Source organism: Belonocnema kinseyi, chromosome 3, assembly GCF_010883055.1.
Source record: "Belonocnema kinseyi isolate 2016_QV_RU_SX_M_011 chromosome 3, B_treatae_v1, whole genome shotgun sequence".
In the NCBI taxonomy this organism is placed as follows: domain Eukaryota; kingdom Metazoa; phylum Arthropoda; class Insecta; order Hymenoptera; family Cynipidae; genus Belonocnema; species Belonocnema kinseyi.
In genome coordinates this window covers 98246260-98269589 of record NC_046659.1, presented here as the reverse complement: position 1 = coordinate 98269589, position 23330 = coordinate 98246260, and the positions used below count along the sequence as shown (strand labels likewise).

At 27.9% G+C, this 23330-nt stretch overlaps 2 protein-coding genes across 5 annotated transcripts in view; both read right to left on the bottom strand.

Annotated features, from left to right (window-relative positions):
• Positions 1-2458: 2458 nt before the first annotated feature.
• Positions 2459-20422, bottom strand: LOC117169946 (oleosin-B3-like). Its single transcript, XM_033356457.1, has 6 exons — positions 20375-20422; positions 16722-16946; positions 10608-10691; positions 10286-10372; positions 3293-3749; positions 2459-3102 (listed from the first exon to the last, which is right to left on the bottom strand). Exons 1-6 carry the CDS (start codon positions 20420-20422, stop codon positions 2753-2755), a joined length of 1251 nt encoding a protein of 416 aa, XP_033212348.1. The 3' UTR covers positions 2459-2752.
• Positions 20423-22077: 1655 nt separating this feature from the next.
• Positions 22078-23330, bottom strand: part of LOC117169026 — a 56935-nt gene continuing 55682 nt past the window's right edge. For all 4 annotated transcript variants that reach the window (XM_033355086.1, XM_033355085.1, XM_033355083.1 and 1 more), the window contains one exon: positions 22078-22411. In XM_033355086.1, the coding sequence (XP_033210977.1) occupies positions 22325-22411 (87 nt within the window). In that variant the 3' untranslated portion in view covers positions 22078-22324. The remainder of the gene's footprint in view (positions 22412-23330) is intronic.

Sequence of the window (23330 nt, the reverse complement as noted above, 5' to 3'; positions counted from 1 at the left end):
ATGCGCGCGCACACACACACACACGCGGAGACAAGATAGACATAATCGTAAATGCTGGTTTTTTGGATTCAAGGGGTCTCAAAACGTGGAAATTTGACAAAAGCTGGGGGAGGGGTCCAATCTTACACTGATCTAATACCTTCTCTGATGAGAATGTAAAAATATTAAAAGCAACACGAAGATGAATTTTCTACGAAGCAGTTTTATTTTCAAGCTAAAAAGACAAAAGTGTTGGAAGAAAGTTCAATTGTTAAACCAGAAGGACACATTTCTAACAACAAAAATTAATTTTGAAGAAAATAGCAGAATCTTTAACAAGCAAATTACATTTTAAACAAAATAAATGAATTTTCAACTAAAGCAACGGCTGTGCTACAAAAAATGAATTTTTAGCGAAGCAGTTGATTTTCAACAAAATATTGTAATTTTTGAAGTGAATAAAAGAAATTTCGCGCTAAAAAGAGGAATTCTTAACAAAACAGTTTAAATTTTTAAGTGGAAAAGATTAATTGTATACCAAACAAATAGACCTTCAACAAGAACAAAAAAAAACATATTTCTAACAAATAATGTAAATTATCAACAACAATGACAATATGAATCGTCAAAATTCATGAAGCTAAAAAGACGATTATTTTAAGACAGTGGAGTTCTCAAATAACAACTTTTTATTTAAAGGCATGAATTTTCGAACTGCAAAGATGATTTTAAAACCAAATAAGTGATAAAAAATTAATTGTTAATAAGATAATAATGGTTAAACTTTAACTACAAATATTAGAATTTACAACCCAAACAGTTACATTTTTAAACTAATAATTACAATTTCAACCAAATAGTTGTCTTATCAAGACAAAAAGACGAATTGTCCATCCAAAAAGTGAAATGAGAAAAAAAATTAATTTTTCAATAAAATAGTTAAATTTTTTAAAAAGTAATTAATTTTCGACATCATAATTGTATTTTAAACTGAAGTGATGAATCTTTTACAAAAATAAAATTTTAAGTTGATAAGTTCTTTTCAAAGACATAATTGAATTTCGTATCAATTGAATTTTCATCAAAATAATTGAATTCTTAACTAAAATGATCGATTTTTTGGAAAAATCACATTTTAACGAAAAATGTAAATTCTTTACGAAAAGGATAAAAATTTTAACCCAAAAGATAATTTTTTTTTTTAAATTATATTTCCTACAAAGTAGTTGAATGTTTAACAAAGTAATTAATTTTATGCTCAAAAATTCCATTTTTAAATAAAATTATTAATTTTCATTGAAGAAGAAATGAATTTTTAACAAAGCAATTGAATTTTTAAGCCAAATAGACCAATTTTTTACCACACACTTGAATTTTGAATAAAAGAGAAAAATTAAAAAGTTAAATTTTCAACACAAGACATGGACGTTCATCTAGTAAAATAAATTTTTAACACGTTAATATAACTTTCAACAAAATAGTTGAATTTTTAATCGAGAAGTTAAATTTTCTGATAAAAACACAAATTTTAAACGAAATACATCAATTTTTAAAGAAATTCTCGAATGTTCAACTAAAAACAATTAATTTTAATGTAACAACTTAATAAAGAATTTTGACGGCCCGTAGAAAAAAAAGAATTTGAACAACAATTTATTTAAATAATATCACCTGGCCAAAACCACAACATCATTTCGTATATATAAACCGATTATTCTTCGGAAAAAATTTATTAGTTAAATTTTCCGTTAAGGATACTAATTATTAAATAACAAAATAAATTGTCTACAAAATAATACAATCTTCAACCAAATAGTGGAATGTTTAGCCAAAAGCGATTAATTCTTAACCAAAAGGGAAAAAGTAAAAGTCTTTAGAAGAGAGTTTTTCCTTCTAAGCTAAAATTTTTAATTTTCAATTTTTTAAACATTTAAAAAAAATGTCACTCACATGTATACTTCCCGTGGGATCACAAAACCGGTTTCTTGAAATTTTTTAAAATTTGCAGTGTTAACTGAATTTCATGTTTTGTGTGTATCAGAAATTGACATCGAAATAACATTTTTTATAACCAATATCTTAGAATTTAACATAAAATTGTGTAAAGAGGATATTATTATAGAAATATCAACAAAAAGTTAGAGAATATACAACTTTGTTTATGTGCAGTCTGACTCATGGTGACTTATGTCACTGTCAATTCCTACAATAAATTTTGTCATACATGAATTTTCATTTTGAATGATATTTCTAATTTGTAGATAGGTCATCTTTTTTTACCATGTGATTCATATGTCAAGAAAATATGTTAAATCATACTCTTTTTACACATAAAAATATTGAAAGATAAGTAGCCTGCTAAGACTCAAAAAAAAAACATGGTTATTTTCTTTTAAACTGAAGTAGAGACCTTCGAAAATATATCACCCTTATTTTATTTTTTTTTAAGAATACTGATTACAAATAAAGCATTTTATGATTTTTATATACAGAGGCAAGTTTGGTTTTTTATATTGTAAATTACATTAAATTACTTTTTAGTATAACACATTTTTACATACACATTGATTCTATGGCTGCCACACAAATACAAAATAAAAATAATAATAGAATGTAAACATAAAAATAAGTGTTTCAATATTTAATATTCTCAAAATAATTTTTGTACATGTTGAAAAGTGTACATTAATTTATATAACATTTATTTCTTTAATTTGAAATACTTATTTTCATGTTAATCACTCGTGCTTTTTACATTAAAAATTTTTTTTATTTAGTCTGTGGGCCAAAAATTTTTTGAAGAACTTCTATGCTCTTCAGGAGCTGGATCACTTTCAAATCTGATGCTACTTCTCCTTTCCATTTTGGGTGTTGATTTTCCGTATTTTTTGTATTCTTTAGGGTTCACTTTGCTCTCCTGGGTTTCAACGTTTGGCTCAGGAGTACCAATATTTTTGCTATTATCTTTTGGTGCTATTTTATTTTCAATTTTTTCTTCTGAAGATAAAGATTGTGAGCCGAAAACGTGTCCAAAACTGGGCCAGCCAGGCCAAATAAATGGCGGTTCATCAATGTATTCATGAACTTCGTAAGTGTGACTTCCCTGACCTTCGTGACTGCCTCCTAGAATTGAAAAAATGCATTCAACATTCCTTTACCAGTTTAAATTAATATTAAGAACCAGTATCGGTAAAGGAATGCGACAAGAATATGAACTACAAAAACTACAAGCCTGTGGATAAATAATTTTTGCTAAATAAATAATATAAAAACATAAAATAAAAGATAAAAACAAGGAATATTTTTAATTTACCATGTCCGCCATGTCCTCCCTGACTACCATGACTACCATGACTACCGTGACTACCGTGACTACCGTGACTACCGTGACTACCGTGACTACCATGACCACCATTACCAACAAGATTTCCAAGACTTTCATAAATTGCACCTAAACCTTGGTGAACTCCATGATTTCCATGTCCACCATGACCTCCCAATATTCCATGGTGACCAACCAAAAGATTGGTTAAAGCATTAAATCCCAATGGATCCTTATGGCTGAAGTACCTCTCCTTTTGAAGTTGAATTTTTTTCTTTTTCAACTCATCCCGTTGAATTTTCTGATATTTCTGGTGCTCTCGTTTTTCAATTATTCTTTCTTTTTTCTCCTGCTGGCGCCTTTGTTGTTCTTCTTGAACTTCTTGGCGTGTTTGAGGTGATCTATTTTTTATTAAATTTCCTACTGCTTCCAAAGTGGTAATTGGAATCTAAAAATATAATTTTTTAATTAACTCAAATATCAACCTAACAATAACCATTTCCAATATTGATGTAATTTAAAGCTACGAAAAGAAAAGCTCATTTTTATTCACTTTTAATTCCATCGAACTGATTCTCAATTAATTAATTGGAGTTGACTGTAAATTTAGCTAAGCTTTGAAGTAAAAATCAATACTTGAAAGTTGAACACCTTAAATTGAGAAATAAACTTAAATTTAGCAAAAATTTGCCTTCATTGAAGATTTTTAGCATTTAATCATACGGTTTCTTAAATAGTGAATGTCCATTTCTAAATTTCAGAATTTAATAATACACTTACTTAAATTCAGATAAAATTTATTTGAACTCAAACAAATTATTTTCTTACTTCAAGTTTATCTCTAAATTAAGGTGTATTTATGAACTTAAAATCTAACTTTACACACGAAAGTAATTTAAATTTATGGTTTGATTCATATATATATAAGCACTGATTATTTCTTCAAACCTCTATAGGTTTTTAATCAATCGAGCGATTTCAATTATCCTTCCATATATTAAAAGCATATTTTATTGTTTTATCATTTTTTATAGATTTTTTAATGAAATAATTAATAATATATTAATAAAATAATTAATAATGAAAAAATATAAATTTACTGAAAGTTTTAATTTTTATAAATTTGTTTTATAAATTTGCTATACGTTTCATGAAGGCGAAATTATTTTTCCAGCTAAGAGAATTGGTTTTCCAGAAACTAAATTTTTTTATTTTTCTTAAAAAGGACAGAAGATTTGACAGAATATTATTACAAAATTTTTCGTGTTTTAAAAAGCTCTACAAAAAATACATTTACTATTTTATGATATCCTGTATTCTTCGTGAAAAAATTCAATTTTTCGAGAAAAAAATGCTTGTGGACACAAATATAATTTGCCCTGCATGAAATCTCTAGAATGTCTTCTTTATATAAGCAAGAATTTAAAAAAAGATTGAATACAATAAAAATATAGGGTTTTCCACACAATCCACTTTTCAAATTTTCAAAATTCTGCCGAAAAAGTAAGGTCGAATTTAATAAGAAAACTGATTTTTCATTTTCTTGAATATTTTTTTTTAATCCTATTTACATGAAAAAGATACCCTCTACTGTTTCTGCAAGGTAAATCATGGTTGTAATGACGAGAATTTTTTTACGCAAAGAATATCATTTTTTCCATTTTTGTGAACTTTTAAAAATACGCAAACTTTTTTGTTTTAACTTTGCCCAATCTGTCGTTTTTTTTAAAAGAAAATTCAAAACTTAATTGTCTGGAAAACAATTCTCTAAGCCGAAAATTTGGTTAATCAGCATGAATACATACGATTTCTTCTACATTAGGATAGCAATTCAGACAAAAATGAGCAAAAATAGCTGAGGTTTCTGAGAAAATCATCTTTTAAGATTTCTGAATGAAAAATCATGTTTTAAAGAACAAGCTTTTATTAGAATATAATAAAAAGAAACATAATACTTGATTTCAAAAGACGGAGTTTGAAATAATAACAATACAATAATAATAAGTTCACTAAAAGTAAAAACTTTGTACTTGGATATTAAACATTACGTTTACACAAGAAAGAAATTTAAATATTTACACCCACGCCTTTATTGTTAGCCAAATTATTATAACCGTATTATTATAATATTGTCATTGCACCTTTTACCTTTTTTATATTTTTTTATATTTTAGAAAAAGCGTGGCCTAAAAATTTATTTTTATTATTTATTCTCCTTTTTTAATCTCAAATTTGGTGGAATTTTGTATTTTCGTCGGATATGCGCATGTTTTTCAAAGTTTCATGTTGATTTGAGATTCGGATGTCTGTCAAATTTGAAATTTGATCATAAAAATTCGTTATTTCAACTTAATAAAATCACGTGTATTTGCAAATAATGAATTAAATTCATTAAAAATAAATACAGTTGACTGCAATTTAATCAATTTACTTTCATTAACCTTCAGTTTACTTGAAGTCTCTTTTTTAAATCGTTGTATTTATTCAACTCTACTTGATTGAGTTAAATCCACCTCAATTGACCAAAATTTAGGTAAATGAAATAAAATTTTTTTGGAATTTAAGTTAGTTAAATTTTCGAATGTACTAAAGACAATTTTTTCCATAAGGATTTTCGAATGAGAGAGCAACAAATATTTAGTCTACTTCGGTCATGTTTCGTATCCCTATTTACTTATAAATGGAGATACAACATTCTAACGCATCATAGTGCAGTTGATACATTCTGTTTTCGGAAATTCTTGTTCAGACAGGTTTCTTCCGCACGGCTGTTATATAATTGACTCTGAATTGACTTCAATTCACTATATAGAAAAATCTAATTTTACCTGTGTTAAATTCAGTTAGATTCAGTTAAATTCAGTTGGAATTAATTTCTATTCAATCAATGTCACATTCAACTTCCTTTCAGTTCTATTTACTTGCGTTGACCTACAAATTCAATTGAATGGCATTTATTAATTGTGAAACATTTAAATCTGCGATGATTTTATGCTCGATTTAGTTCCATTCACAATTTTACAAGATTCGAAATTGACTAAATCTGTGCTGTAAATTTTTCTCGATGAACGGTTTGTTCCCCTGGAAACTTTTTAAAATGTTTTAAATTTTATATTAAAAGTACATATTCTTATAGGAAATGTGATTGCGCATGGTTTTTGCTGGACAAAAGGTTGTTGCTTTTCCTGTGGTCGGTGTAAGCTCGAAAAGCCCGTTTTATTTAAAATATTTTGTTTAATTTAACTCGCCATAATTCAGAAAATTCTTTAAAAATTTTATGAAATTTATAGGGAATATTCTATAGCGTGTTTTACGACTGACAAAGAAGCTAGCATATCAAAATTTGTGTATAGAAAAAGTTTTTAATTTTTTCCTGAGACATTGCATATGAGATAAATTTATGCACGATCGCAATTATTAAAAAGTAGCAGCTCGTTTTGAATAGATAGTAATTTTTAAACAGTTACACAATTTCACAATATCTGAATTAATAGACTCAAATTTTCAGCAGAATAAATTGAAAATGTATTTTTAATTACTGCTTGTTGTCATATTTAGTAATTTCTTTGTTTCTTTCTTAATTTCAGCAATTTGAATCAGAAAATAGCAAAGAAAATTGTTATCTAAAAAACGGGTTTCTCGAGTATAATTTAATAACCGCAAAAGCAACCGTTTTTTAACTTTCTTGTCTAGAAGAAAAGCAGAACAATTACAGTTTCTATAAGTATAGTTTTAAAATTAATATACGAAACTTGTTTGAAAGTTTGCAGATCGCGAAGCCGTCTAGCGAGAAAAAATTATACACATTGAGTATGTACATTGTATAGGCAATAGAACCGGCTCATCAATTAGAATTACTTGACTTTTCTTCAATTTCGTTTATTTTACCAGAATTTATTCGTTTTTACTTATGTCGAAACGTGGATAAAGCAGGAAAGAAAGGTTACGAAAGTGCTTTATGTAGGTTCTATATAACGTAAAAGAAAAAACGTTCATTTCTGAGAAAAGAAACAAACTTTAAACTCTACGAGATGATTTTAAAAAACTTTCAAGAGGAAGTGTAAATATTAGTCTAAAAAACAAAGGTAAAACGAGATTTAGGTAAAAATGTTTAAGGTAATCTCGGCATGCAAAAAAATTATATTTGGAAACTGAAACAATTTGGTATAAAAAATTGTTTTGGTGAAAATATGCATTTTTTACTTAAAATTTAATTATATAACTTTTCGCACTGTTTATGGTTATGAAATTTTCCGTAACTCTAAGCCCTTCTCCACCTCATCCGAGGCTAACGTTACGAAACATTCCGTAACTTTGGACAGAGTCTTTATTTTTGTATTAAAAGTTCATTTCTTTGTTAGAAAATTTCATTATTTTCTTGAAAATTACTTTTTTTTTAATTTATTTTTGTGACCGAAAATTTAACTATATTATTTTTTATTTATTCTTTTTAGGATTAACTATTTTATTAAAAAAAAATTTAATCGAAATGTATATTTACTTAACTGTGAATTCAATTATGTTATTTTTTGTGGAAAATTTATTATTTTAAATTAAAAATTTATGCATTTTATTTTAAAAAGTTTTCAGTATAAAATTAACCATCTGGGTCGAATACTCAAATTGTTTGACAAACATTCATGTTTGATTCAAGATTCATTACTTTAGATAAAATATTATTTCTTTAACTACAAATTTCACTATTATTATTTTGTCAAAAGTTAACATTGTTTGATAGACATTTAATCACCTTCGTTGAAAATTCATGTAATTACTTACAAATTTACCTGTTTCAATGGAAATTTACTTCTCTTGGTTATAAAATAAATTCTTTTACTGCAAATTTAACTATTCTATTTTTTGTTGATATTATAACTATTTTTTTTAAGTTGGTATTTTTTGTTTGAATTTAATTGCTTCTGATTGAAACTTAAAACAGTTTTAAGTGTAAATTTCAATTGTGACACTTTTTGCTGCGAATTAATTTTTTTGTTAAAGATTCATCACTGTTGAAAACTTGAAAATATTTTATTAAAAATTTATTGTATTTGTTTCAAAATTATGTTGTTACCGAAAATTTAATTGTTCTATTTTTGTTAAAATTGATCTATTCTGTAAAAAAAATTGTATTTTTGATATATTGCGGCTGTCGTTGATTACAAATTAAAATATTTGTTGTGAATATTTAATATTTAAATTTCCATTTTTGGTTTAAAATTCATATTGGAATTAAAACTGTTTGAACGGAAAGTGTTTAAAGCAAATTAACAAAACAAAAATTTTTTGTATTCACATTATTGATCTACTAATTTATGGTTGTTTCTGTGCATAAAAAAAAATTGGAATGGTCCGAGTAAACAAAAAATTGATCAAAAAAAAAAGTCAGAGAAATTTAGCGAATTTTGAAATTGGTATTTTGTAGCATTACTATAAAATGATAGATTACTCATTTTTGCTGCACTTCTGCAAAGCACATACCTCCGATTAATTTAAAACTCTGTATCCCGATGAATTTTAACGCGCAAATTATGAATATGATAATAAAAATATACGAAAATTTAAAATGCATGGACAAAACCAAGGAAAAGCCATAAAAGTCATGGTTTTTTAAATTTATCTAGTTAAATACAGAAATATTGGCAATGTTTTAAATAAAAGTTGGAGATCCAATAAAAATATACGTTTTTTATTCCTGGCACTTTTCCTGCTAGATTAATAGTCTCAGAGAAAATCGCTATTGAAATTTAGTAAGTGCAACAGGTGAGTCGGGCAAGTGGTCGGCCCTTCTGCGACTGGTCACAGAAATAATATTGGTCAAACCTCTATTCCTGTCCAACTTGTCGTGCAGATAGGAAGCCACCCCTATCTCTGATCACAGAAATAATTCTGTTCAAACCCCTATCCCTTTCCAATTTTTTAATGGGGACGGGAAGGCACCCACTCCTGTCTCTGGTTACAGAAATAATATTGGTCACATCCCTATTCCTTACCAACTTATCATGAAAGTGTGAAGCCACGCCTGTATCTGGTCACAGCAATAATTCTCGTCAAACCCCTATCCCTTTCCAACTTTTGATGGAGACGAGAAGGCATCCACTCCTACCTTTGGTCACAAAAATATTATAGGTCAAACTTACCATATTCCTTTCTAAAGTTTATTGGAGATACGAAGCCACTTCTGTATCTGGTCACAGAAATAATTCTGGTCAAACCCCTAATACTTTTACACTGATCACATGAATAATCATAATAATAATCACTGATCACATAAATAATATATGTCACATCCCTACCCTTTTCCAATATATGGTGAAGGGAAAAGTACCCCTGTGATTGATCACATAAATCATGTTGGTCAAATCCGTTTGCAACTTCTCGTGAAGTCAAAAAGGCACCCCTGTCACTGGTCACAGAAATAATGTTATTCGAACTCCTACCCCTTTCCAAAAACTCGTAGGGGTGTGAATATACCCCTGTGACTGATCACAAAAATAATTTTGCTCAAACCCTGACCCGTGCCCAACGTCTCGTGGGGGCGGGAAGGAACCCCTGTGCTTGGTTACAGAAATAGCGTGGTTCAAACCAAGATCTCTTTCCAATGGCTAAAACTTGTTGCACTTACTAAATTTCAATATCGATTTTCTCAGAAAGTATCAATCTGGGAGGAAAAGTATACAGAATCAAAAATGTATGTTTTAAAAAGATCTAGAACTTTTTTTCGCAAAGTTTTAAAAAATTTTCTGTATTTAACGAGATAAATGAAAAAAATCATTAATTTTATGAGTTTTTCAGTTTATCTCCATTTTTTTATTTTATACTTACCGATTTTCACTTTTTTTTCAATAACTGACTTGAGTTTGCTTGAATGTATTTTAAATCAGTTGAATTCAGTTAACCATATTTACTCAATTTCAATTTATTTCACCAAATTTAACTTCATTGTAATTAAATGAATTCACCTGAAATTACAAAGTTAATTCTTACCTTGAAGACACTGTCAATAGTCCCGCTGTTTTCAGGTGAAAATGACTGAGCAGCTGCAGAAGTTTGCTTAATCGCAGTGATTGGGATCTGCAAAATAAAAGTCATTAATTTATATACTGATGTAAAATAATTACTCGTTGTATAAATTTTAAATGAAAATAAATCTTCCTGTAGAAGTTTAAAAAAATTAATGCCTAATAAATTAAGAAGTTATAAATCTTCACAAGTTGCTCAGCATCGGAAAATGCCAATCAACTTTATTACGCAATTTAAATTAAGCTAATTAACTTGAGTAGCAAAATAATGAAAATAAATGACTTACATTAAAAATACTATCGATCACGGCTCCATTCTGTGGTGAAACGCTACTCTGCCTCTTAAGTCTTGCGCTGTCAACTGCGACTGTCTAAAAAAGTGAAGTATTTATTGAACATGTGTGCGATTAATTCCACGTGTCATCGATGCAAAAACTGATAAAGGCATCGAATTTTTCGGTAAGATCCATCCTCACTTTCATCCCAATTTGGAGCGCGGAATCCTCTGGGCTTTCAATATGCATGTTACTGTTTTATCTTTGCTTTCACTCTGCCTCGAGCAAACGAGACAGAATTATGAGAAATTGTAACAGTCACGAGATCAGATAAGAGAGAAACACTTTGTTACAAATTACCATCACGAGTAGAACAATTACCACTATTACTATGAAAAGCAATTTGAGAATTTTTTAATTGATGGGGCATATAATTTGTATAATTATAGCTTAAAAGGACAAGTAAAATACAAGATTATTAAACTTTCGACTACAAACCTCTCCAAAGCTTCAAGTTATACTATATAGTTATAATTATATACACAGGCTCAAATTGACACTATTGTTTTTTTTAATTACTGCTATTTTGAAACTATCAAACTGATTTCAGCGTGGAAGACACTTGAAAAAATGCTGAATACGTTAAATATGTTGAAATACGTATCAAAAAATGAAAAATTCAACTTTTTCTTTATTACATTTTTTCTGAAAAAGATCATCTCCTGCGCTCCACTGTAAATAGAACCACCGAACTTTCAATAGTCAGGTGGTTTTCCCTTAAGCTACCAGAGGGATCTAATGAAAAATCTTTTTTTAGAAATACACGCATTATTTTGTCAGATGTTAAGTATTCACATGTTTCGAGGAATTTGTATTATCATCAGAGAAAATCAGAAATTCTTGACGTCTCTTCAGACTAGATAAAGCTATAAGTTAAAAAAATACGAATCACATTTTTTCTGAAAAAGATCTTCTCCTTCGTACCACTACAAATCGAACCGCAGAACTTCCGATTGTCGGTCCGGTTCTTTTCCCTTAACCAGTTGAAAAAGGATTCTATTTTCGATATCTCTAGTAGCTTAAGAGGAAAGCAACAGACTGGCGATCGGAAGTTCCGTAGTTCGATTCCCAGCGAAGCAAAGGAGTAGATCTTTTTCCGAAAAAATATAATTTAAAAAATTATAATTCATAGCTCCATCTAGTCTCAAAAGATGTTAAGAATTTGTGTTATTCTCTGAGAATAATACAGATTTCTTGAAAAAGATTCAGGATTATTAAAAAACAGATAAAAATAAGTTTCAAATCTCGCCTAAAATCTTTTTTCTTCAAAAATATTCACGAATTTTGAAAAGCTCCTTGAAAGATCTTATACAATTCAACTGGTCATAGGGAGATATCTGGAACCTTAAAAGGGTAATTTCGATTCTCAAATATTTTGAATTTGTGCGCTTGAACTAAATTCAGGAGTAAATAACAGAGATTCACTTCGGGAATCTTGTTCAAAGTCAGTATAAAATCAAAAAACGAAAGTTACATAATTACAAAAGTCAGTCTAAAATTTGCAAGGTTTCGGAAATTCCGAGATGCAATGACTCAAAACATTTGAAAATCAGTTTTAAGTTTGCCCGGGAAGCTTTCAAAAATATTTGCGAACGTTAAAACCTTCCTTGATAAATCTGATTATTTTTAGATTTAAAAAAATTTGGAATCAGAGAATTTTATTAATTTCAAAAGTGGGAGTATTAGAAAATCTTGTTTAAAGTCACCATTGAATTAAAAATGGAAAGAATCAGAGTTGCTAAAATCAGATTTAGTTTTGCAAGATTCCGAAGATTCCAAAATTCAGCGACTCAAAGATACTTAAGATGCAGTTTCAAATCTCGCCTGAAATCTTTCAAATATTCAAAGATATTCTCGATTCTTGAGAATTTCCTAAATAGATTTGATGAAAACCATCTGGCCACAGTAAAAGATCTGAAATTTTGAATGGACACCTTCAATTTTTAAAGATCTGGGGATCGCGGAATTTAAATTATTTCAAAAGTTCAAAATCATAGCAAATCTTGTCCAAAGACACTATAGAATAAAAAAATAAAAGATTCAGTATTATAATAATCAGACTCAGACTTGGAAGATTTTGGGGATCCTAAGATTCGGTGATTCAAAAGCAGTCAAAAAGCAGTTTTAAATCTCACCATAAATCTGTCAAATCTTCAAAAATCTGTTTCCAATTCACGATAGAATAAGAAAAGAAAAGATTCAGAATTACAAAAATCAGAATCAGTTTAGCAAGATTTCGGAAATCATAATATTCAGCGACTCAAAAGTAGTTAAGTTGCAGTTTTAAATCTCGCCTTAAATTTGCCAAATTTTCAAAAATATTCGCGATCCTTGAGAATTTTCTTGAAAGATTTTATGAAATCCATCTGGCCACAGTGAGAGATCTGGAATTTTTATTCATGAAACTTAAATGATTTCAGAGGCAAATAATCTCTCGATTAATATATTTATATTCAAGAAATGAATGTTAAAGTATACAAAATCTATAAAGAATTATTTGTTTATGAAAAAGCCGGAAATGTTCCCTAAATGGCTCAATGATCTACATACTGAGTCTTGTTCTAAAGTTACAATACTCAAAACAATAGTCTGGGATCATTTTGACCCAGGGTGTGGACGAAAAGTTAAAATAATAAAAAATTCTATCCTTTTCACAATGATTTCGATTTCATTGTTATTATATTGAGTCTACTAAAATTGAAACATGGCCTAGAAAATTTAATAACATCGATTATATAATTATTTTCACTAATAACTCGCTTTTTTAGACAAAATGAATGGATAAGTTTAATAGGTAGTGGAGCCATCACTCTTACGAGGTAATGAAAGTGTGGCAACGAATGTTTTGCCAGCCCGCATTTCGGGATGGTCTCTCATGAATTCACAAAGAACCTTGGCGATTGCAAAATGTAACATTATTTTCTGATTCCTATTCGCGAATAACAAACATCTTCTTGTGCAACTAGCGAATTGATAATTTAAAAATTTCCAAAGTGCCAATTTAAAAGGTCAGCTGCGCACCCACGAAAAAATCCCTAATTAGTTACAATAATAAGTTGGCAAATTAGTTTTTAAGTCGCAAAAAAGAATAATGGAAGAAAATAGAACATTTTATTTTCTTTTGTGTAAAGAAGCGAAGAGAGTAATAAACAATTAAATGGACTACAAGAAATATGAAACCATCTTATGAGTTTGTTATTCTTCTTTCTCTGCAACGCCTCCTTGAGATGGAAACCTTGGATAAATAATAAAAATAGAGCATTCTAATCTCCATAATACATGCATAATTACAGATGATGATCTATTTTTTAAGACACGCGAGAAAATGTACGAGTCACTTAGAAAAATACATTTGTACCTACAACTCTACATATTATTTCGGTTTCGGTTTAACTTTCTCTCTTAAGGTTAGTACTCGTATATCATTTGCCCGGTGATATCTTATCTTAAAAGTAAAAGTATTATCGAATCGTTTAATGGGGGACCCAAAATTAGTCATAAACCAATAATGGCCCACTTTTTCTTGCATAATTCCGAGACATTAAACTCTTTTGCAACCAGATCAACATAAAGTTATGGAGACTAATTTATCAAGATTTGATGCTATTTTTGGATCATGGTCAGTACTTTGTTACACTTATCCAATTTTTTAAATTTGAATGCAGACAACTATTCTACAATCAGAAAATTGAAGAGTTAAAAGACCAAAAAAGTAAATTGCATTTACAAGAATTTCAAATTCCATTCCAGATATCAAGTTTTAAATTGTTATATGAAAAAATATAATACTTTTTCCATGTTGTCCGTATTTGGTCTTTAGTTTAGGAAATAAGAAAATTTTGAAAGAAACTTTGAAGCCAAGTAAAATTTTTTATTTATTAAAACAAATTAGTAAACAGTTCAAGCACGGGTTATTAAATTGATTTTTATTTTTTTTTTTGTTTATGTGCCTAAATTCTCCTTATTTTGATAATATGATGAATAATATTTTGTCTTTACAATAGTCCAAAAGATATCAAATTAAGGTAGTTGATGTCTCAAAAATAAGATTTTGAAGAAAAAATAGCTTTCTAAATAATTTTAGGAATAAAAATGAGATGAATAAAACTGGCGATGTCATTTCAAATTAAAAAATATTATTTTAAATTAAAAATTTTAAGACTTACAAAAAAATGTATTTTAACTACTTTTTAAGTGTATTCTTTCTTACTATCGCTTCTTAGAAATTTTTTTAAATGGTTGAATTTCAGTAAGTCATGGCACAGTTTTTCAGGGGAAAAATTCTCTGCAACCCTACTGTTCAGAGTTTTTAATGTGAAATCTTAAAAGTAAATTTTATCTTTAAAAGGAGATTTTTAAATTAATTTTTTCTTTGACTGAAAACGTAGAAATAACATTTTTTTCGAAAGAAAAAACATTTTTTCCGGAAATAACAATTTCTGAAGATTATTGACTTACTTTCCAAATTGAAAGCAGTAGAGTTGTACGAAATTTATTTCCCCAAAAAATAAACAATTATTCATTGAAATTCAGCAATTTGAACACAAAATGGTGAGAAGAAACAGCAAGAACAAATTGAATTACAAAAACTATTTTTGAAATAGTTATTTTTTGTTAGTTCTTAAATTTTTGCATTAAAAATGTGTTTCCTTTAACAAGTCTCAACTGACAAAGACTAAAAATGACATTAAATATATGGATATAAAGTCGTTTAGTTTCTTTGAAACTTTACGCACGACAGCGCCCATCTGACTATGAACGAGTCAAGCGGTGTTTAACTTTGGTGATCGAGGAAGGTACCTTAAACAATTTCATGCATCCAAGTATATAAAATATTTATAAATTGATTATCGTAAAAGTGAAACCAGTTAGAATATATTTTTAAAAAGATCTATTTAGATATTACTCTCCAGTCAAGCAGACCTTCCATTAAAATGATTGAAGAACTTATGAATTAATTACATTTAAAGGCACTGTTTTGGAATCCTATATTTTTATTTTAAAAATGCAATCCAGATTTTATCTTCAAGGAGCCAGTATCCATTGTACAAAGAAAATCTGGTTATTTGTATCGAAATAAAATCTTTTCCAGATCCCGCTATTCATAATAATTTTTTAAAACTATTTTAATTAAAAATTCAGTGCTCTCACCCACAATTTTCAAACTAAACAGCACTGCAATAAAGATATATAAATAGTTAATTTATAATGTCCTGATATTAGGAATAATACACTTCATTTTTTATGTGAAATACTTTAGGGTTGCGTAATATTTCTTTCAATTTTTTTTTAAATCACTAATCTTAAAATTGTATTTCTCCTATTTTTCTAAAATCAAAAAATTTTGAAAAAAAACATGTAAAAATTTGCATTTTAAAAGCTAATAACACTATTTTACTTTTAAAAAGGCAATGCATATATGTACTAAAATAATTCGGCTACTTGTACTAAAATTTCGATACAAATAGACCCTTTAAAAGATCCTACTATTCGTGCTGGACAAATTTAACTCTCTTCGTATTGAATATCGGTGAACGCAACCGCGCTGTTTCAACAATATAAGAAAAAATACAAAAATGAGAGATAGAAAGAATTAATTTCAAAAAATAAAGTCCTTTATAGTTGCGTTATATTTCTTCACGAGTTAGATGTATATTCAGAAAAACTTCTTCAAAAATAAATTTAACAAATACATTTTTCTAAAAAGCGCCAATCTTCTAATTACATTTCTCCTATTTTTCTATATTTATAAAATTTTTACAGACAAAATATGTAAGTATTTTAATCACACACAAAACACTTGCACTATTTTGTTCTATAACACAAAATAAAGAAAAAAATAAAGAACTGTATCAAGCCAAATCCAATACTTTTTACCACTGTTGAACAGAAACTACATTTTTTAAAGAAAAATGCAAAATCAAAAATAAAACTGTATTTTGAACAAATTGTTTACAATAAATCAATTTTCGATTAATATAAAGCACTTTGCACAAAGACGATATCACAAACAAAACACGGGGATTGATTTTGAAAAAGAAAAATTAAAATATGTTTAGGACTCACCCCGAGAAATATGGCGATGACAGCCGTGAGGATTTTGAGGTAAACCATTTCCGGTGATTTCCGGTGAAAATATCGCGAATCGAGAAACGCGATCGCCAAAAGCGATGCGACGATTGGCGCGCGGAGAACGAAGAACTGTCTATAAGGGCTGCCACAACCGAATCCCACACTAACCCCTCCGTCCAATCCGAGTTCTCCGATTGGATCCTCGACAAGAGAAGCTTTCTACGAGGACGATGCGGCGACGTGTATCTCCTTATTTTTTTAATTGTTCCAACATTTTTTTTCACGCCAGTCAAGGCGTAGACCGACCTCGCGAATAATTGCATAAGCGAATTCAGGCCTCAGGGAATCAATGAGTAGATCGCTTCAATGATGTCATGAGCCAATCGCTAATGAGCAGTCTGGGCTCCTTCTTCCAAAATAAATCTTTTGAATAATTCCTTCTTTCTCTGAAATTTATTTTCTTTCTTAAACTTTGTGAAAAAGGTACGGATGAAAATTTATTGAATCATTATTGTTTATTGACGTCTTTCATAAACTTAATCTTTAGTTAAAATTTAATCTATTCGCAAGTATTGCAAAACGAATAAAATAATAATAAAAATAACTAAATAAAATGGATTTTTAATTTTCAACGAAGTAGGATTATTTGGCAATGTCTACGTTCACATTCGTTCGGTGCGCATAAAACGAGAAAATTGGATAGGTGAGCTAGGTTCACCGAAATTTGGTAGATATAGCACAGATTTTTTTAATAAACCTAGACACTTCGTGTTAATTTAATGAACGTCTTTCATAATAGAGGAAAAGTTCAGATGACCAGAAAGTAACTTATACGTTTAATTTTAAACAGAGACTAGCAAGACTCAAAACAATGTCTGGCCAGTTCAAAAACTACGTTTTTTCGTATTCAATCTTCAACTTTTTTTCAGAAACTTCGTCTTTTTGGCATACGAAATCTACTGTCTTATTGAAAATTTATTTTTCAGGCAGAAAATTCTATCACAGAATAAAATAATGATAAAATTTGTTGCAGGACATTTTTCAGAGAGATAAAGTTTTATTCAGAAAACTTCGCGTTTTTCAAAATACTTTTGTTATCATGGAAAAACAAAAGAAAGTTTAACCGATATTTGGTTAAAGTTTATCCTGTAAAGCTAATTTTTGTTGCAGCGAATCTTTCATCGGGAATCGATGTAAAGTTTATCTTCTGTTTTTTCAATGAGTGTTTTCGTAGAAAATTGTACTATTTTCCCTAAACTAAAAGTTTTTGTTGAACATTCATATTTCTGGGTTAAAACTTCAAGTGTTTTCTAAAGAATTCGCCTTTTCAGTTTGAGAATTCAACATTTTGGTTGGCATTTTGCTTTGGTTAAAATGTAACTAGTTGGGAAAAAATCAATTTTTTTGTGATGCAAATTCAACTATTCCATTTTTGAATAAAAAATGATTGTTTTTATTTTAAAATTCAGGTATTTAATTGCAAATTAAATTTTTGTTGAAAATTTGACTATTTGAAAAAAAATTGGTCTTTTTGGCTTAAAACATCAACTGCTCTGTTAGAAATTAATTTTTTTGGGTAGAAAATTATGGCGTTTTTTAAAAAAAATCAACTATTTTCTTGAAAATGAACTTTTTGTTTAAATATTTATTTTTTCGGGTTAAAAATTCAACTGTTTTCTAGCTTATTCGCCTTGTTAGTTTGAAAATGCAACAACTTGGTTGGAATTTTTTATTTCTCTCTTGACTGAGGAATTTTTGCCGCTTAAAAATTCAACTCTCTTATTAAAAATTCGCTTTTTTTAATTAATTTTCAACTCTTTTGGTGACAAAATTTAATTGGTTGAAACATCAACTATTAATCATTAGTTACTAATGCAAATATATTTTGAAAATTCAATTATTTTGTTAAAAAATAAACCATTTTGTTAAAAATTTAAATATATTGCTGAAAATTTCAATTTTTTTGTTTAATTTTGATCTCGTTAGATAGATTGGCATTTAATCTTTTTTGTTTAAAAATTCCAGAACTTTGTTAAAAATTCATCTCTGAAAGTTGAAAATTTAAACTGTTTATTCAAAAATGAAACTAAATTGTTTCAAATTTAACGATTTCGTTAAAGAAAATTTTGTTAAAATTTCGTCTATTTGAATTGAAAATTCGTTTTTTTTTAATAGAAAATTGATCTTTTTGGTAGACTTTTTAATTGGCAATTAACGTATTTTGTTGCAAATTCGTCTTGTGGGGGGGGGGGGGGGGTATCTTCATGATACCAAATTCAATTAAGTGATTTAATTTTGTTTATTTTCAAAATTAATTGTATTTGTTAAAGATTCAGCTACTTGGTAGAAAATTGAACTTAGTTGAAGTTAAAAATTCGTATTATGTTTGGTTAAAAATCCCATTTTTCAACTGCAAATTTAACAATGAAATTTTTTTCATGAATAGATCTTCTTTAGTGAAAAATTTAAGTGTTTGGTTAAAAAAAGGGTTTTGTTAAAACCTTATATTTCTTGGCTGAAAACTCATCTGGTACGCAAAAAATTTACCTTTTTGGCCTGAAAAATTTAACTGTTTTTCTAAAAATTCGTTTCTTTCGGTAAAAAACTAATTTATTTGACTGAAAATTAAATTGTTAGTTTTAAAATTCCGCAAATTAGTTGACAAAATTTTTTTCCATTGATTGGTGTATTTTTCCTCTTTGAAAATTTAACTTTTTTATTGAAGATTCGTCTTTCGAGTTTAAAAATATATCATCGCTGGTAGATTTTTTTAAAAATCTTCTGTTTTATTGAATTCAACCATTTTTTATCTAAAATAAAAATATTTTATGAATGAAATATCAAATATTACATTTTAGTTGAAAAATCAATTTTTCGTTTAAAATTTAATTATTTTATTAAAAATTAACGAAGTTTGTTGAACATGTAGATATTGTGATGAAAATGTGGTCGTTTTATTGAACCTTCGTCTTTTTGAATAAAAAATCGATCTGTTGGCTAAAAAATCTTCTTTTTAGGTTCTAAATTAAACTGTTTGGTTAAAAATTTAATCTTTATGCTAGAAAGTTGAATTATTTGGTTGGTAATATAATTATTTAGTCTGAAATTAATTTTTTCTGTTGTTGAAACTTTAATTATTTGGTTAAAAAATCGTGTAAAAAATTATTTTTAAAAATTGAAAATTCAATTATTTTGTTGAAATTGCATTATATTTAAAATAGCGTCAACTAGTTTTTTAATAGCCCCTTTGATTCATTCAGAAAAATATCTCCAAACTTAGTTGAATTTAAATACGCATTGTTTATTGAAAATATATAAAAAGTCATACAATTTATTTTTTCAAAAAACTATTCAAATTTGAGTTTAGGACAATTTGAAGTTGAATTAAGAAGAGTTTTAAAGGGGCTATGTCCCTATCCCTGACATTTTAGATACAATTGCCTTCTACCAAAAATAATTACAGTTTTTTTATCTAAAATTTTTTTATATAATTTTTTTTATATATATTTCATTATTATATATTTGTTTTGTATCAACTCTCTCATTGTTATAAAAGAGTATATACTAACTTTGAAGTGAAGTCTGATAATTCATTATGAGTCAGAAATGAGAAAAAGTTTAAAGGATTAAGAAACAAGTTCAACTACCAACGTTAATTGACCGCAGTGATGCATTTCGTTAATTGCTTCAGTCATTGTAACAATTATTTCTATAAGGTAGAATTTTTCCAACATGAATTAAAATTTATTCAGTTTAAAAAAAAAATGTATTTACTGTTTAATATTTATAGATAATAATAGAAAAATACATAATTGTCAGTTTTAATCATTGAAATGAATTAATGTTCAATCTGCGCCTCAACTTTTCACAATGATCATCAATATCTGTGCTTGAAATCAACAGGAAGTAATTAATATATTGACTACTATGGGCAAGGTCAAACCGAGATTTTTTATTCGCCCAAGATAATCATATAATTTGTCACTCATTCCAAAAGGTGTTACTTATTTCCAATCAAGGTTATAATTGGGACATGGGATCACCAGAAAGGCAATTTCAAATACACTATGGTCCATGACGAGCCAAATTTTTTTAGACGTTTTTTTATATAAATATTTCGATATGATCAACTTTTAAGTAAAATTTGTTTCTTATATTCCAATTACAGATTCTGCTTCCAATATTGATTCCTGTACTCTTGCACCAATCGCATTTCTGATGCATTCTTCGTTTTCATCCTGCAATAATGACAATCAAAGTAAAAGGAAAGTGCAATAATATACAAAAAATTATATGCATACTTACCTCTTTCCAGTAAAAATAGCATTCTCAGATCTTTAATTAAGAGCCTTTCTCGAGTATAGTTACATGTTGAAATAGTACTTTTAATTACAATCTCATATTTTATTGTACTGTCAATATTGAATTTTCTTTGTGGAATATTATCAAGTGAACTTTACCGATTTCAATTGACTCGGATAACTGTACCAGGTTTTATTACGTGATTTAATTTCACATTAGACTTAGGGTTAATTGAAAAAAATAATAAAAGAATTTAATTGAAGAAAAATCCATTCCCGATCTTTAAGTTAGGACTGAAAATGTTGTCTTGAAAGATACCTAATGAGTCAACCACCTGCATTTTCGTCCTTGGCGAATCGCATACCTTCTTTAAGATTGAAATAAATCACACCAGTGATTTCTAATCAGAAATAAAATACTTTCACTAGACTGACCTTACCTGGATGGCGAAGTGATGGAGTTCATTCTAAATATACTCGTGTATACGCATCTTTGTCAGTGAAAGGAATGAAAATTTTCCTCTTCAGTGTTACCATTTTATATTCCTTGATTTTTTCTAACTTTAGAATATTCGTAATAGGAGAAATGAAAATACTGATTTGAATTTCATATTGTATTTCGTATTTGAAATTTTGATGCCTCTTATACCACGTACCATGTAAAACACTAAAGCATGTTCAAAAGTCATAAAAGTTTAGCAAAGTGATGTCAATTTGAAGAAAGTAATAAAAATAATTTATTGTTGCATTCAATATATAATTTTCTTTTGAGAAATATTATTTTGCAAGATTGAAAGTAAATTAAATGAATGCAAATTATAAATAAAGCCATAACTTAGTTGACAAAGTTTATGCCTCATTTGATAATTATCTACTTATTTTGTACATTATTAATAGAGAAATATACTAAGACTATTTTCCGAAATTTTGTGGATAAAAGAAACCAATAATTATTGATGTGAATGCAATCCATTAATATGAAAATAACTTAATAAATAATTAATAAATACAGCTATTCTCTACTGAAGACAAATTTGATTAATAGAAAGTTTATGTAAGACTTTTCATTTTTAATCAAATTTTTTTTTCGACGATCTTATACAGAAAATAATACGTTCCGCTGATTTTAATCTTTGGCCATTTTAACCGTAAAGTTTTTTTCTGGAATTCTACTGACTTGATTTAATATGGCAACGCTCACAATTTGATTATCCTTGAATATAAAAATGTTTATCCCAAAATTCACTCACTTCTGAGATGCATTTTTTTTCTTTTTTTCATTTGAGGTATAAGTTTTCAGTAAGCATCGGGGTTATCACGAAGAAAGCTTCCAATCGAATTCCCAAGGTCACGTTGAAATTCTCTCGTTGTGACTTGTGATTGCTAAAAATTAGGTAAACAAATATTAGAATTTCGGAAATTATCATTGTTATAAAGCAGTTGTCATACAAAAAATCAAGTTTCTGAATAAAAATTATGATTTTAAGAATCGAAATGATATTATCAGTCATTTATTATGAACGAAAAAGCAACATTTTTAAGGAAAAAATTAAAAACTCACGAAGAATGTTTTCCTCAGTGAAATAATCCATAAATTTAAAAAATATAATTATTTTCTTAAAATTGGTATGAAGCAATAGGAAAAATAAACTTAATTGCACAAAAATGGTTTTGTTTAAAATTACGTCATCATTTATATTATCTTTATTCCTAATACCACAGTAAATTTTTTCAGAGATTTGATTTTTGGCAGGACAACTACCTGAAATTTATTATATTTATCAATGTTTTCTTAACGATCAGCTTTTCATTGAGTTAAAATTACTTTTAAAATCCAGAAAGTTTTAATACTTTGTATGTAATCCTCTTTAAAATTATTGTGAAATGAAAAATTTAAGATAGCACAGAGGCCATGCCAGTATTTAAAAGGATTTACAGGGTTTTCAATTTCTTAACCATTCCCAAAGAATTACAAAAGATTAAACAAATTTCAAGGATTTCAAATAATTTTGTAGAATTTTCCATGATTTCAGGCTTCATCTTGAGGGATTTCTAGAGATTTTTGGGAACAAATCATATCAAACGAAATTTTAAGAAATTCCAAGTCATAACAAAGATTTCAAGGGATTTTCTTGGATTTGCAAGGGTTTCTTCCGAGAGAATTAGTAAGTAAGTTTAATTTAATATACATTCATTGGATTTTAGATCATTTCTACTTATTTACATGCATTTTTTCAATTATATATTTTTAAGGAATCCGAAGAATTTCAAGAAATCAGAAAATTTCAAGAAGTATAAAAGA

Bases quoted from the DNA above. Each gene is read 5' to 3' on its own strand.
- LOC117169946 (XM_033356457.1), bottom strand. From the start codon at position 20,422: ATGACTGAAGCAATTAACGAAATGCATCACTGCGGTCAATTAACGTTG. The intron at 10,692-16,721 runs GTGAGTCCTAAA...TCACTTTTTTAG, and splicing joins TCATCGCCATATTTCTCGGG to ACAGTCGCAGTTGACAGCGC. The intron at 10,373-10,607 runs GTAAGTCATTTA...TTTATTTTGCAG, and splicing joins TGATCGATAGTATTTTTAAT to ATCCCAATCACTGCGATTAA.